This window comes from Cherax quadricarinatus, chromosome 49 (assembly GCF_038502225.1).
Source record: "Cherax quadricarinatus isolate ZL_2023a chromosome 49, ASM3850222v1, whole genome shotgun sequence".
NCBI lineage: Eukaryota > Metazoa > Arthropoda > Malacostraca > Decapoda > Parastacidae > Cherax > Cherax quadricarinatus.
This window is the reverse complement of record NC_091340.1, coordinates 8,022,986-8,039,896: the sequence shown is the minus strand read 5'-3', so window position 1 is coordinate 8,039,896 and position 16,911 is coordinate 8,022,986. Positions and strand designations below refer to the sequence as shown.

Below are 16,911 nucleotides of genomic sequence, written 5' to 3'. Positions count from 1 at the left end.
TTATATTCATGGGAAAGCACCAAACTAGTAGGGGTCATACAGCTCCTGGGAAAAAGTAGGCAATCCAGTATGCTCCAAGAAGGGAAGGGTAACTCCAATTCTTTGGATTAAGAGACCATCACAAACATTAAGTACCCCTCTGGAAGACAGGATAAGAAAGCAATTTTCTATGGTAGTTCAACCAGCAGCCTTCTGTTTACTCAAACAAACTTCTGCTTATGCATGGAAGCGAGTGGTTTCTGTGACCTGAAGTGCTATTGGAGTGTGAGCAAGGTAACATTCATAGAGATTCAGTAAGTTGAGCACAAGTCCTGGAAGTGGAAAGTACAGTGCCTGCACCCTAACAGGGAGAGTGGGGGGTAAGGATGTTGCAGTTTGGAAGCTTCTCTTAACTGTGATGTCAGCAAGCTTCTGAATGAATAATGGTAAATGTGCTTCCTCTTTTTTTTAATCCCCTACCTTGGTGGGAGACAACTGGTGTGCTAAAAAGAACAATACTGTATGCTGAGTCTCTCATTTGTTTATTTTTGTGTGTTGCTAATAAGAAAGACACACACCACTTACTGATAGTGAGGCTCAGATTAGAATGTGTAGGAGAGAGAGGGAGATTACTATCCAGTAAAAGTATGTCTTAGACAGGGATGTGTAATGTCACCATGGCTGTTTAACACATTTATAGACAGGGATGCAAAGAAGTAAATGCTAGGGAGAGAGAGGCAGGATTAAATTATGAAAAATCAAATACAATATGGGAGTTGATACAGTTGCTTTTTGCTGATGATACCATGCTTTTGGGAGATTCTGAAGAAAAGTTGCAAAATTTAAAAGATGAGTTTGGGAGGGTGTGTAAAGGAAGAAAGTTGAAAGTGAACAAAGATAAGAGTAAGGTGACAAGGGTATCAAACGAGTTAGGTAAAGAAAAACTGGATATCAGACTGGAGGGAAAGAATATGGAAGCGAATGTGTTCAGATACGTATTTGGGAATAGACTTATCAGATGGGTTATGAATGATGAGGTAAACCAACGAATTGATGAAGGAAAAAAAGTGGGTGGTACACTGAGGTATTTGTGGAGACAAAGAATACTATCCATGGAGGCAAAGAAGGGAATGTATGAGAGTATAGTGGTACCAACACTCTTATATGAGTGTGAAGCATGGGTTATGAATGTTGCAGCAAGGAGGTGGCTAGAGGCAGAGGAGATGTCATGTCTAAGGGCAATGTGTGAAGTAAATATTATGTAGAGAATTCGTAGTGTGGAAATTAGGTGGTGTGGAGTTACCAAAAGTATTATTCAGAGGGCTGAGGAAGGGTTGTTGAGATGATTTGGTCATTTAGAGGATGGAGCAAAACAGGATGGCTTACTTGGAGTATACTTGGAGAGGGTTTTGAGGGTCAATGCCCACGCAGCTCAGTCTGAGACCAGGATTCGTCGTGGATCAGGGTCTGATCAACCAAGCTGTTACTACTGGCCGCAGGCAAACTGACATACAAACCACAGCCCGGCTGGTCAGGTACTGACTTTAGGTGCCTGAAGACAGCCAGGGGTCTACTGGTAATTCCCCTTACGTATGCTGGGAGGCAGTTGAACAGTCTTGAACCCCTGACACTTATTGTGTTTCTCTCAGTGTACTCGTGACATCCCTGCTTTTCATTGGGGGAATGTTGCATCTCCTGCTGAGTCCTTTGCTTTCATAGGGAGTGATTTTTGTGTGCAAGTTTGGTATTAATCCCTCTAGGAGTTTCTGAGTGTATACGTATTACCATGTATATCTCTCGTCTGCATCCCAGGGAATACAAATCAAGGGACTTCAACCATTCCCAGTAATTTAGGTGCTTTATCGTACTTGTGTGTGCCGTGAAAGTTGTTTGTACAGTCTCCAGGTCAGCAGTTTCACTTGCCTTGAAGGGGGCACTTAAGTGTACAGCAGTATTCCAGCCCAGAGAGAACAAGCGATTTGAAGATTTTACAGAGTTTTGGAGAGTGTAAAAATCTGTAGTGAAGATGAGGCAGGGGTCATCCTAGGAAAGGATGGAGGGGGTAAAAGAGGTTTTATGTGCAAGGGACTTGGATATACAGCAGGCGTGTGTAAGCATATTAGACAGGAGTGGACACGAATGGTGTTTAGGACTTGACGAGCTGTTGGAGAGTGAGCAGGGTAATATTTTGTAAAGAGATTCAGGGAAACTGGTAAGCTGAACTTCAGTCCTGGAAGTGGGAAATACACTTTAAAGGAGGGATCTGGGATAGTTGATGTTCAGAGTGACATTTAAACCATCGTATTTGCGTGCCTCTGCAAAGACAGTGATAGTATGAATGATGGTGAAAGTATTTCTTTTTTTTTGGGGGGGGGGGTCACCCTGCCTCAGTGGGAGAGGCCAGAACAGTAAAACATTAATTCACTTGCAAGTATTAAGACACAGATGACATTTTGCTCAGGAATGAGCTTTATTAAACTCGATAATCTTTAATCCAATGAATCATTGCCTAATATGAAGGACTGCTCTGTAGCATCTTTATGCCCACTTGTCTGCTTGTTACCCCACTTGTGATTAAGGTAGAATGCCACAGCAAGGATGTTATGAGATAATCAACAGCTGGTCTGATTAGTAAGATCACCAGTTACTAGCTCAGTAACGTTATTAGTTTAAATATCTTTGTAATACTTTTAATAGTTTTAATATTTTATTGACATGATAAGCTCTTGTAGCTCTATTTTATTTGTGTGAGTGCAAGCAGCATTTAAGTGATACTGTGAAGTAATTTAAAATTCAAAACCATATGATACAATGGAAGGGAAGTAAGACTTGGGAATAATCATCTCTATAGATCCCACATTAAAAAGTGCACAATAGAGGAACTATCATGTTGGAAAAAAAAAAAACAGCAAAATTAGACAAAGAGGATGTATAAATGCTTGGCAGAGGGAAGGTCATCCCAGGAAAGGTTGGATAAAGAAGGTGGAGGTTTTAAGTGGTAAAGGCTTTAGCATCCATTAGGGGTGGAAGGGTGCGTGCATGTGGGATGGGGGAGAGGAGGGGGTGTTGATGTGCTTTTCAATTGTGATCCAAGATATCATTTATTAAAGGACAGAGTAAACCTGTTAGTTGAACTTTGAGTCCAAGAGAATGGGAATACAGTGACTGCACTTTGAAGGATGGGTGGAGATTTGCTGAAATGTGATGTCGACATACTTGTGTCAAGGCAGCTATTAAATGGGTGATGGTGAATGAGTTTCTTCTTGTGGGTCACCCTGCCTTGATGGGAAATGGATGGTATGGTAAAATAAAAACTTTTTCAATAGAGATCTAAAAGCATTAATTACACTTTTTATGGCACTCACTCTCTTTGGGTACAAATGTTGTATTGCTGTATGTTTAATGGCCTTAATTAAGGATTTTACCTGCAATTGGCAGGGTTTCCAAAATTACTGAATAATTTTGTTGAAATTTGCTACAAAACTTTATGGTGCTATAAAAGAAACTTCAATACATACAGTAATTTTATTTTGTTCCAAGCATAATACTTAATTTTACTGTTTTGCAAAACAAAAACTCTTCTTAAAACATATGAAGGAACTAGGCAAGTGCAGAGAGATAGCACATGTCTCACAATTAGTGGCCAGAAGATAGAACCTCCACTGTTCCTTACACCTGCATGATCAATGTTAAGCATTTAATATAAATTAAGTATTTCATAATCACTGTGCAATCCTACATGAAACTAACAAGAAAATCACCTATTTATGGTGCAGTCTCTCCTGGCTTAGAAGTGTTTGAACTGCAAATGGTACTGCACTTACAACCAGGGTTCACAGCTACCAATAATTTTTGGGGAAACACAGACCCTGAAATGCACATTACTTTCCAGAATTTTTCCATTCTTATGTCCAATGCTTAAACATTTTGCATATACATGTATGTATATTTTCATTTTATGCATGTGTGGTGGGTTAATATGGTCAAGAATTAACTAAACAATAATGACTTGTATAAGCTGAATCTCAAAATATTTTTTACCTAGTAATTTTTTTAATAAAATGCACTGATATTCAGAGTACGTATAGTATGGCTACTTTCTGCTTGTGCAGTGCACTCACATTACAGTGGAACCTCGGGTTACGAATTTAATCTGTTCTGTGGACTTGTTCGTATCCTGATTTGTTCGTATGCTGGGTCAATTTTCCTCATTTAAATTAAATGAAATGTAATTAATTCATTCCAGCTGAATTCCTGCTCTCAAGAGGCATGACAAAATAACCCTAATATCAACTCTACGGCTCATTTATCTGTCACAATTCATCTAATATGACATAAAAAACAATGTAAATAACAGAAACCTGATATACACTCTAGAATGAATAAAATGTCATTACATGGATGGCAGAGGGAGGAGGACTGTGGTCAGGAGTGGTCACTCATTCTCACTATGAAAGCGTCAGAGGTGTTATTATAAGAGAAAATGGAGTTTGTGAGGCTAACTGAATTAGATCTGGTGTACATACGACATTTACATACCTTGGAGAAGAAATGCAGAGCGGCATATCCTGTCAGGAGTTCACACTTTTCTTAAGAACTGCTATGTACAATTTTTATGTTTATCTCACTACACTACGTATCTCCTGTGAGCTGTTTCTCCATCAACCATGTCAACAGCAGCTTTTCCATATTTTCACTGACAGAGGTCCACTGGTGATCACTGTTTTGACTGACACTGCTATCTGGTGGTGGTGTTGTCAAACTAAATTATACGCAGTACGTACATACATGTACTATTATTATTATTATAATTATTGTACTATTACATATTATATTATATATTTTATTATTATGTAGTATTATATTATAATATACGTAATTATTATTACGTATTATCATTATTATTAGTACATAAGTATTACAAAAAAAATAATTATTATAATGATTATTATTAATTTAGGGACCTGAAGCAGAGATCCAATTCCCTAGATCAAGAGCCCCTCACCACATACGTACGTACGTACGTACTACTACTAATAATAAAAATAATTATAATACTAATAATAACAGTAAGGAGAAACTTCAAAAGGGTGCCAGTAGCTGGCACCACCATCAGCAAAACATTGGTAACCACTACTAGTACAGTTTTCACCTGTCTAGACTTAAGTAGGCATTTCTCCCCGAAATGTCTCAGCATGATAGTGGCTTTCTTTGCTCCAATCATATTATGATATGTAAACACACACTGTAACCTTTGCAAAGAGATATATATTTTATTTATTTATTTAAGGAACCTCCCTTGAGGGGGAAGTTTGCATCCTGAAATTTCTTTCATATCCTGAAGCAAAAAAATCAACCAAACAACGATTCATATCCTGAAAAATTCGCATGGTGGGGGTGTTCGCAACCTGAGGTTCCACTGTATTTTGGTATTCGGCTCAAGAATTCCTAAAATACAATTTTTTTTTTTTTTGTATCAAATGCATTGATGTTTTATATGTGTTAGTTTTCAGAATGTGTGGTGGGAAAACATCTGTTTGAATAAAATTAGTGAAAAACAGTAAAGTTAATTTTGAAATTAAATTGGTTGCTGTGAAAAATGGAAGTCTGTCCACTATGTTGCTGCCACAGTGGTTCACATAATATGCTGAGTATGCAACTGTGGATGATAACTAGTGCTATTACTTGCCATGTCAAAACATTGCATTTCATGCAATTTCTTGTATGAGTAGAACCTAACCCTCCTTTATACTATAACTTCTATGGGAAAACAGATCTGAGTACCAAACAATGAAATTATGAACAAAATTTAGAAATTCACCAAACAAAGTGGGGTTCAAATCCATGGCAATCCAGTTCTTAAACCAGTAGGCCAGTGTTGCAACTGTCATTATGACTTCGCAAATCAAAATTCAGCAAATGTCTGTACAACTTTGCAACAATACATAAATGAGATTGAAGCAACATAGTTAACTTGAGTGACTGGGGCATCATTACACCAAGCAACACTAGTCCTCATACCCACCATACAACTACCCTCTCCAACACTAAATTCCCTTTAAGAAAGCAGTATTTATGCTAGCAAAGTGCTCTTAATCCAAAGAAGTGGCACAGCTTTTCCCTTCTTTGGATTAAACCTAATTACATTACATTACACAAGTGCTGTATGACCCCTACAGGTTTAGAGCTTTCCCACGAACAATAATGCAGTATTTCACCATCCATGCCACTCCACCACACTTCTAAACTGTTCGTTAAATTTCATCATTTATGATCTATTCATGAGAAACTGATAACGTGAAGTGAAATGTAGTGTCAAGTGGTATATAATGTTAAGTAAAATTTAATGTTAAGTGGAATGTAGTGTTAAATGGAAAGCAGTGTTAAATGGAATGTAGTGGTAAATGGAATGTAGTATTACATTTAATGTAGGGGTGGAATATTGTGTTAAGTGAACTGAGGGAAGAAATGTGTCAGCTCACGTCACCTGACACTTGTGACTGATTTCAAGTTATTCTGCTCTTAAAGATGCTCTAAGGTCAGGTATCACTGTTTGGTGTAAATCTTGCTGAACCTAGAGACTACAGTAAATCTATTCCAACACCTAAACTACAGTACTGGGAATGTCTGACCGCTCTCAAACCGTACATGTTACTGGAAGTGATAACAAATGAGCACACTGAAGTAAACCATTACACATGCAGGATGTGCACAAGATGTAAGAAATAGCCACAATGAAAAGCAGGGCTGCAGCAAATACATTAAAAGAAAAATGTGTTATAATTCTGAAGATCACCAGCCAAGTCTTTGACAAGGCCTTCTAAATTGGAATCAAAATATTACAGGACTAAGAATTATTCAGAAATACACAGTTGCTGATATCCATACTGAGACATGTAACACTCTTGACATTTTTGTCATTCATGTCATTCATATGTAGCTAATTCAAATTTCACATGTTTATTAATGGTTGTGGGGACTATCACTCCAGCAGTGCAGTCTTAGACCAGGCCTTCTAAACTGGAAGGGAAGTATGACAGGAATAAGAACTGTCAACTATTAAGAAAAATGAAGGAAATTGAAGTGTTTACTGAATATAAAAGTAGAAGTTTATAAGATTTACTTGCTATCTCATGTGCTCATTAGACAGAAGGAAAAGATCAGCAATTCTGCCAAAGGGCAAAACATTTAACAGGCTTGTGTTTCACATTCACACATCAGAAGGGTCATACCTCTCCTGGATGACTGCTGTCTACCAACCTACTACTTCTCACCACTTATACATTATCCTTGCTTAGACCACTGTTCCTGATGATTCCAAATTAACAATAGTAAATGATTACAGAATTAGTTCTTGGCACACACTAAACATGTTAGCATTACTTGTAGTTCATATATACATTCAAATGTGTTAATTCTTACCTTTCTCACTTTCTTCGCTAGACTCAATAGAAAGGCAAGGAAGCTGTTGAGGGGGAGACTCATCATTTACCTTCATCACAGGGTCTTCTTTAGCTGACCCTAAATTTTTAAGAAAAAATAAATTGCATTCACTATCACATGCATTCAATATACTGTATGCAGAGTAATTCCAACAAAAATATAAATAAAAATATTAATAAAAATAATAAAAATTATAATAATATAAATAATAAACAAAATGCCCTGTACCAAAACATATTTTTATCCACAAATACTTTTACATTATTGCTTAAATGTTTCACACAGTGCTGTACAATGAAATCTCTTTGTTCGCCACATTTTTCTTCATTAACACTGGTCTTTTGCTGAAGGTGCAGTCCTGTGTAGGGTGCAAGACTGCACTTATAGATAAGAGTCATCACAAAAAGCATCCCCAGTTTAATTCGGTTTTTCTTTCTTGTACGTTATAGCTGGTACTTCCTCACTGTGAGCCACCAAAGGGATTAACACAGGCTGTCTTCACTTTGTCTTGTTGACATGAGGGAGGGAGGTGTGAGTGGATTGCTGGTGTCTTGGTCATCTCTCCCACTGTCACAAATCTGAGCTCCCTAAATCACCACATAATTGCACTATCCTTGGATTATGTTCTTCCACAATGCCGCTAAATGCAAGAATACTAGGAAAGTTGAGCTTGATGACAAGAGAAAGAGGTGTGATGAAGTTAGCTGACAAAGTGAGTTTATTGGGCAAGCCAACTTGTAGACACTTATACCCCAGTAGCGAGGTATTTTGCAATTAACGATTCAACGAAGTATTTTGCAATTACAGTACTATTCAACTATGTTGTGTGTTAAGGAGATTAAAGTTGTGTTAGAGCCAGTAGTTTAGGAGGTGTTAAGGTGGCTGTTGTTAACTCCAATATGGTAGAGATGGCACATTCCAAGGGATAGCCCCCATCAAAGGTGAAAGAGGTACTATAATATACAAAACAAGAGAGTTGTGGGAAAAAGTAGTAGAGGAGAGCCATTATCATTATCTGTTACAATTTATATGTTAACAGTTCCAGGGATTATTGCCCTGGCAGCCCATTCTCAGACCAGGCTATAATGAGTAGGTTACTGAACTATCTCTTTCTGCTGCGGTGAATAATACTCTTTGGGAGGCGAGCCATAGGTTTATTTGGGTTATGTAGAGGCAGCACGTCTAGGCTACTTTATCAGGCCCCAGCCTGGCAGGAGAGTGAGAAGGAGGGGACTTCTTAACTGTAGGCCAGCAAGAACAAGAACTATTTAAAGCATACAAGGGAGTAAAATTAAGTGTGTATATTGATTTTAAAGAGTTTGCAAGAACTTATCCTTTTAATCATTAGCAATAAAGAAAGAAGTTGCCGGCAATCTTGTGAGTGTAAAACATTTAACAGGCATCTGTTTTGCTCGTAAGACAGGAGAGAAGTACTTCCCTGGGTGGATGCTGTCTACCAACCTACTACATCCTCTTTTGCAACTAGCGCCTGTGTAATGGTAAGATCACGAGAGAGGCATCATCAGACTATCTTACAAAAGAATTATTTGTCCAACTTCATTGCCATCACCTGCATCACCCTCACTATCCTTACAGATATAAGCAACCCAATTTATTTCCAACAGCTATTTAAAAATAATTAAAAAATATCCTTAATAAATATATTAACCCTTAAACTGTCCAAACGTAGATCTACGTTGATGTGCGTAGTGCTCCAACTTTGATTTTCTACATTTGAAAGCATGTAAAATCATACGCAGATCTACATTCAGAGCACTACGCATGTCAACGTAGATCTACATTTGGACAGTTTAAGGGTTAATAAAAATAAAAATAAAAAGTAATAAAAATAAAACTAATAAATAAAATTATGTAATCCCAGAGGTACCAGAGTTAAAATCAGGTGGTGAAAGGTACAATGCCTGCACTCTGTAGGGTGAGTGAGGATGTCACAGTTCGGAGGGCCATTTAAAATGTTATGTCTGCTGACTTCTGACATGATGGTTATTGAACGAGTGATAATGAATGCGCTTCCTTCTTTGGGGTCATCCTACCTTTATGGGAAATATGCCATGTAAAAAAAAATCATAATATAACTGGTGAACAAATTGCTTTTAAAGCAAAAATCAAGACTACACTGAATAATGACAATGACAGACTTCAAAAGCAGCAGTAATCTAATGACTGATAATGATGCTGTGCTCAAATAACTCTTAACAATAATAATATTGCACCAATAAAATTAATAATAAAAATAATAATAGTGTACTAGTATTACTGTACTATTAAAAATAAAAGCTATAATACAGTAATGCAATAATATGTAGCTGAATTACAATTACATATATTATATACTGTATTAGGCTCCACCCAAAAAAAATAAAAAAAAATTAAGGAAAGGTAGAACCAGAGCTATTTTATAATTTTATTCTCTTTTATTATTCTGATTCTGCAATTTGTACGAAAGATTTTTTTTTCACACCAGCCATCTCCCACTAAAGTAGGGTGACCTAAAAGCAGAAGAAACCCTTTCACCATCATTCACACTATCAGTCTTACCAGAGGCATGCTTATACTACAGTTTGGATGCTCCTACGAACTATAAATATCCCCACCCCTCCTTCAGAGTGCAGGTATTGTACTTCTCACCTCCAGAAATCAAGTCAGGCTAGCCAGTTTCCATGAACCCTTTCACAAAATGTTACCTTGCCTACACTCCAACAGATTGTCAGGTCCCAGAAACATTTGCCTCCACTCACTCCTAACACATTCACACACACCAGTTAGGTGGATGTCCAAGCCTTCACATAAAAAAAACCTGCTTTACCAACCTTTCTTCAGGCGACCTCTAACCTGCCTCTCCTCCAATACGGATTTACACACCTCTAAGTAATCCTTATTTTGCTCCATCCACTCAATGTCCAAACCACCTCAACAAACCCTCCTCTAAAAGAAATCTACATGTTCCTAAAACATATAAATTGGTGTGAATGGTAGAACAACAGTACGTACTTCTTTGTCCAAAATAAATGAATATTTTAACCTTTTCACTGTCCAGACCCCCTAAATTAAAAGTTCTCATTGTCCACACTTAAAAAAAAAATTCTTCTGAAATGGTAAAGAAGCTTTTCCTAAAGGTAACACAGCCTCTCCTCACTTAACCCTTTCACTGTCAAGATCCCTGCTCACAATCTTGCCCTTAGTGTTGTAGAATTTAAAAAAAAAGTTATATTTTCTTGTGAAATGATAGAGAATCTTTTCCTGATGGTAATGATACCAAAAGTACGAAATTTGATGGAAAACTCATGGAATTACGCTCTCGTGAAGTTAACAGTCTCGGCGATATATACACCAGTGATTTCACCCACTTTCCGTCAATTCCATTGTTCCAGTCGACCAAACTCATAGCTATTTCGCTAGAACTCCATTTATTGTATCTAGTGTGTACAAGAAACCACCCATTTACCGATTTCAACTACGCAATAAAGTAGTCAGAAATTGGCAATTTGGCCAATTTTATGCAAATTTCAAAATAGGGTCCAAAATAAACAATGCAGACATATCTGGCACTAAAATAACATTTTCACTGTTCATAGTCATGTCTCCAGGCCCCTCTTATATTACACTTGCTTTCCATTTTGAATTTTTAGTCACACAAACAATGTATGATTTACTGTTATGCAGACTACTGCATTATGGTAATACAGTGGTACCCCGAGTTTCATACAGCTCCCAACTCAAACAATTATGTGAGGGTATTATTGTAAGTGCTTTTGTAAGCGTATTTTTTGGGGGTCTGAAACAGACTAATCTAATTTACATTATTCCTTATGGGAACACATTCGTTAGGTAACGGCACCTGAACAGCCTTCTGGAACGAATTATGGTTGAAACTCAGGGTACCACTGTAATTGTATAAATAATGTCAACCCATTCATGATTGCATATTAGACTGGCCTGTTGGACATGTATTGGACGGTGACATCATTTGTTTACTCTTGAACACTGAGAAAAATCAAACATTTCCACTATTTTGAACTCAAAATCAAAATCACCTCTATTTCTGTAATATATCTTCCATTTTATCAAACGAGACCAAGAAAACAAGAATACAACCATAAATACCATACGAAAATACACCTCAAAGTCGGCATTGTAAACCAAAAACATGGTCAGAGTTTTTTTCCTCTCACTATGCATTGCGTGCTGCAGGATTTTTTTTTTACACTATGCAAAACACATCATTCACCCACCTTTTGAAAACTTACCTTGTGACCCATTGTTAGCCCTCCACATCACACACAATTTACTCTTGAAAAAATTGTGTTTCTTGAACACACTGGGATTTTCAGAGAGATACACCAGTAAAGACTTCACTTTGAAATCCCCAGTAGCATTAGCACAGAACAAAAGAGTAAGCCTGTCTTTCATAGGCTTGTGTCCAGGCAGGGCTTTTTCCTCCTGCGTAATGTAGGTCTTCTTTGGCATTTTCTTCCAAAACAGGCCTGTTTCATCACAAGTGAACACTTGTTGGGGAAGGAATCCTTTTAGCCTCTACGTACCCCCTGAAATCTTGCACAAATTTTTCTGCCGCCCATTTATCAGAACTTGCAGCTTCTCCATGCCTTACCACACTGTGTATGCCACTATGTTTCTTAAATCTCTCAAACCAGCCTTTGCTGGCTCTAGGTTCACTAACAGCAGCACTTGTTCCAGGCATTTTATTTACAAGATCCGCATACAACTGCTTTGCCTTCTCACAAGTCAATGACTCCACAACACTATCTCCCTCTAATTGTTCTTCCCTGATCCACAATAACTTTTCCATATCTTCCATTATTGGTGACCTTTGTTTCATTATCACATTTACTCCTTTCGCAACATCAGCTTCCTTGATTTGTTCTTTCTTTGCCAGGATGGAAGTGATGGTAGATTTGTTTTTCCCATGCATCCTGGCAAGTTCCAACACTCGCATACCACTCAAATTTTTCAATCACTTCTCTCTTATAAAGTGGAATCTCGGCTTACGAATGCCCCACCATGCAAATTTTTCAGGATACGAACAGTCACTCGATCAATTTTTTGCTGCTGGATATGAACGAAATTTCAGGATGCGAAATTCCCCCTCAAGGAAGGTTCCTTGGTGAGGGGCTCTTGATCAAGGGAATTGGATCTGTGCTCCACTTCCCTAAATTATTATTATTAATAATAATAATTATACATACGTACTAATAATAATAATAATTATACATACGTACTACTACAAATAATAATTATACATAGGTACTAATAATAATAATAATACACTGCAGCAGGCCTGTTGGCCCATACTAGGCAGGTCCTTCACAATCCATCCCACTAACAGAATATTTGTCCAACTCAATTTTCAATGCTACCCAAGCAATAAGCTTTGATAATTCTATATACTTATGTGCAAGTCCCACTCACATCCAACCCCTCTCACTCATGTAATTATCCAACACAAATTTGAAACTACCCAAGGTTTTAGCCTCAATAACCATACTAGGCAGATTGTTCCACTCATCAACATGGAACATAAGAAAGGAGGAACACTGTAGCAAGCCTCATGATCCATACTTGGCAGGTCCTTCACAAATCAAGCCCGCTAACAGAATAAATGCTACCCAAGCAATAATCTTTAACCCTTTGACTGTTTTGTTCGTATATATACGTCTTACGAGGTACCGTGTTTGACGTGTACAGGTCTCCCTCAACATTCACAAGGGTTAGGGGATCAAGAGCCTCGTGAATATTGAAAAATCGTGAATGTTTGGTGCCCCAATATATTGTTGGGAAATATAATACAATACTGCTTCCTTAACTTGTTGAACCATGAACAATCATAAAATACATGAAAATGCCATAAATTGTACTAAATACATACGTTATGCCTTAATAACATGTATGTTATTAAATACCACCACTGCCTCCACCACTGCGAGTCCCTACTACCCTCCCTCCGACCCCCCACAACTGGTAGCCAGCCCTCCCACCACTGTGTGGTGAGTGTTTTGTTTGTTCATTATTTGCTATTAAACTACAGTGTAAATAATGTCAACCCATTTATGACTGCATATTGGAATGGCTATTCGGACAAGTATTGGAAGGTGACATTGTGTGTTTACTCTTGAACACAGCAAAGAATCAAACATTTGTGCTACTGCTAATAATAATAATAATAATAATAATAATAATAATAATAATAATAATAATAATAATAATAATAATAATAATAATAATAATAATAATAAATACGATAGAATTGAAGAAGGAAATTGTACAAAAATTCGAGGGCTGAAGCAGTGGTGGAGGAAGTGGTTGACGCATCGTCAGTGTGGCTTTGTTTATGCTGGAGTGAGTATTAGTCTCCGTGCTCTTCCAAACATTTCACAGTAATTCATTGTATTTGGTGCTTGTAGATTGCGTGTGACTGGAGTGGTTCAGGCAGTGGTAGAGGCAGTGGTAGAGGCAGTGGTAGAGGCAGTGGGTGAGGCAGTGGTAGAGGCAGTGATAGAGGCAGTGGGTGAGGCAGTGGTATTTACTAACATATATGTTATAAATAATAATAGTACATGTTAATATTAATAACATTTATAATAATAATAATAATAATAATAATAATAATAATAATAATAATAATAATAATAATAATAATAATAATAAATAATAATAATAATGTTATTCATAATGTACTATTCTTATTTATAACATATATGTTAGTAAATATCACTGCCTCTACCACTGCCTCACCCACTGCCTCTACCACTGCCTCACCCACTGCCTCACCCACTGCCTCACCCACTGCCTCACCCACTGCCTCACCCACTGCCTCTACCACTGTCTCTACCACTGCCTCACCCACTGCCTCACCCACTGCTTCACCCACTGCCTCACCCACTCCAGTCAAACTCAATCTACAAGCACCAAATACAATGTATTATTGTGAAATGTTTGGAAGAGCATGGAGACTAATACTCACTCCAGCATAAACAAAGCCACACTGACGCTGCGTCAACCACTTCCTCCACTGCTTCAGCCCTCGTATTTTTGTACAATTTCCTTCTTCAATTCTATCGTATTTATTATTATTATTATTATTATTATTATTATTATTATTATATTAATATTATTATTATTATTAGCAGTAGCAGAAATGTTTGATTCTTTGCTGTGTTCAAGAGTAAACACATAATGTCACCTTCCAATACCTGTCTGAATAGCCATTCTAATATGCAGTCATGGATGGGTTGACATTATTTACACTGTAGCTTAATAGCAAATAATGAACAAACAAAACACTCACCACACAGTGGTGGGAGGGCTGGCTGCCAGTTGCAGGGGTCGGAGGGAGGGTAGTAGGGACTCGTGGCGGTAAACTTAAATATGATTTGGCGGCTGGGAATTTGGCAGTTGGGAATTCGCGAATGTGTGAAGACCGCAAAAGTTGAAAACGCGAATGTTGAGGGAGACCTGTACATACTGATAAATTCTAGCGGCTTCAAATCAAGCAGGAGAAAGCTGGTAGGTCCATATGTGAGAGAATGGGTCTGTGTGGTCAGTGTGCACCACATAAAAAAAAATCCTGGAGCACGCAATGCATAATGAGAAAAAAAAATCCGACCATTTTTTTAATTAAAATGCCGACTTTGTGGTCTATTTTCGTATAGTATTTATGGTTATATTCTCGTTTTCTTGGTCTCATTTGATAGAATGGAAAACATATTATAGAAATAGAGGTGATTTTGATTGGTCTTACTATAAAAAGAACCTGGAAATGGCGCTCAAAGTAGCGGAAATGTTTGATTTTTGCCGATGTTCAAAAGTAAACAAATGATGTCACTGTCCAATAAATGTCCAACTAGCCATTCTAATTTGCAGTCATGAATGGGTTGACATTATTTGTGCACTTATTACAGCATTGCAGTAGTCTGCATAACAGTAAATCTTCTATTTTTTGTTTGAATAAAAATTCAAAATAGAAAGCAAGAATAATATCAGAGGGGCCTGGAGACGTGACTGATGAACAAAGAAAATGCTGGTATAAACCTTGGTAATAAATACCGACAAGTTGGTTTAGAAAGACACGTAAGCAAACACTAACATATTTATTAGAAAACGTTTCGGTCCTGGGACCTTGATCACTTCTAACATACAAAGGTAGAAAGACATTATATATATAGGCGGAGAGTGAGGTGTGAGTGATGCACGGTGACCTGAAGAATGTCATGTTGGAATGAGGACGGGTAGACGATGAAATCATGCGAATCCTGTGTTGTTGGGTTGGTGGTGCTTAAGTATCATGTATGCCAATGTTATTGAAATTTTGTAGTTTCCAGTGTTACGTTCTATAGTGTAGGTGACTGCGATTAGTGAGGCTTCTAGGCACCATCGGCGTCTGAGGTCTGGTTCGGTGAGAACGAGTTGTGCCTCATTCCAGTTCATCAAATGCCCCATGGAGTCTCTGTGGAGGACACAGGCGTACCTTACATCGTCTCTGTTAGATGTATGTTAGAAGTGATCAAGGTCCCAGGACCGAAATGTTTTCTAATAAATATGTCAGTGTTTGCTTACATGTCTTTCTAAACCAAAGAAAATGTTAATTTAGAGCCAGGAATGTCTGCACTGTTCATTCTGGACCTTATTTTGAAACTGTCATATTTTTTAACTTTCGTGAACTTGGCCAAATTGCAAATTTCTGACCACGTTATTGGATACTTGAAATCAGTAAATGGACAGTTTCTTGTGCTCAATCGATAGAAAAAATGGAGTTCTAATGAAATATCTATGAGTTTGGTCGACTGGAACAATGAAATTAGCCGAAAATTGATCTCAAAGCAGGCGATATCACCGATTTGTAAATATCGCTGAGGTTGTTAACTTCGCGAGAGCGTAATTCTGTCAGTTTTCCATCAAATTTCGTTTTTTTGGTGTCATTACAATCGGGAAAAGATTCTCTATCATTTCATAAGAAAAAATAATTTTTTTTTTTTTTTTTTAATTTTGTGACACCAGCAGACACCTCAGGATTGGGGGTTGCGACAGTCAAGGGGTTAATAATCTTATTTACTCACGTGCAAGTCCCACTCAAATCCATCACCTCTCACTCGTGTATTTATCCATCCTAAATATGAAACTACCCAAGGTTTTAGCTTTGAAAGAACCTTGGGTAGTTTTAAAGAGAGATTGGACAAATATATGAGTGGGAGGGGCTGGGTATGATTGGTGTCGTGGGTGCATAATAACATAAGAGGAACACTGCAGTAGGTCTGTTGGCCCATACTAGGCAGGTCCTTCACAGATCCAACCCACTAACAGAATAAACGTACCCAAGCAATAAGCGTTGACAATTCTATTTACTCATCTTGACTGTGTGATAATGGAGTTACAGGAAGCTGACATCAAAGAAATGCTGAGCACTGACAATGATGCACCTGTTGTGTATTCCTTGAGTGATGGTGAAATTAACTG

General features: G+C 37.7%; 1 protein-coding gene across 5 annotated transcripts in view; it reads right to left on the bottom strand.

The window, feature by feature from the left end:
- Nucleotides 1-16,911, bottom strand: part of LOC128696996 (ATPase family AAA domain-containing protein 2) — a 257,949-nt gene that overhangs the window by 202,934 nt on the left and 38,104 nt on the right. For 3 of the 5 annotated variants that reach the window (XM_053788480.2, XM_053788481.2, XM_053788482.2), the window contains exon 3: nt 7,402-7,500. The exons of 1 other annotated variant lie outside the window; for it this stretch is intronic. In XM_053788480.2, coding sequence (XP_053644455.2) covers nt 7,402-7,500 — 99 coding nt within the window. The remainder of the gene's footprint in view (nt 1-7,401; nt 7,501-16,911) is intronic. One more of the 5 variants, XM_070095172.1, reaches the window with a different exon arrangement.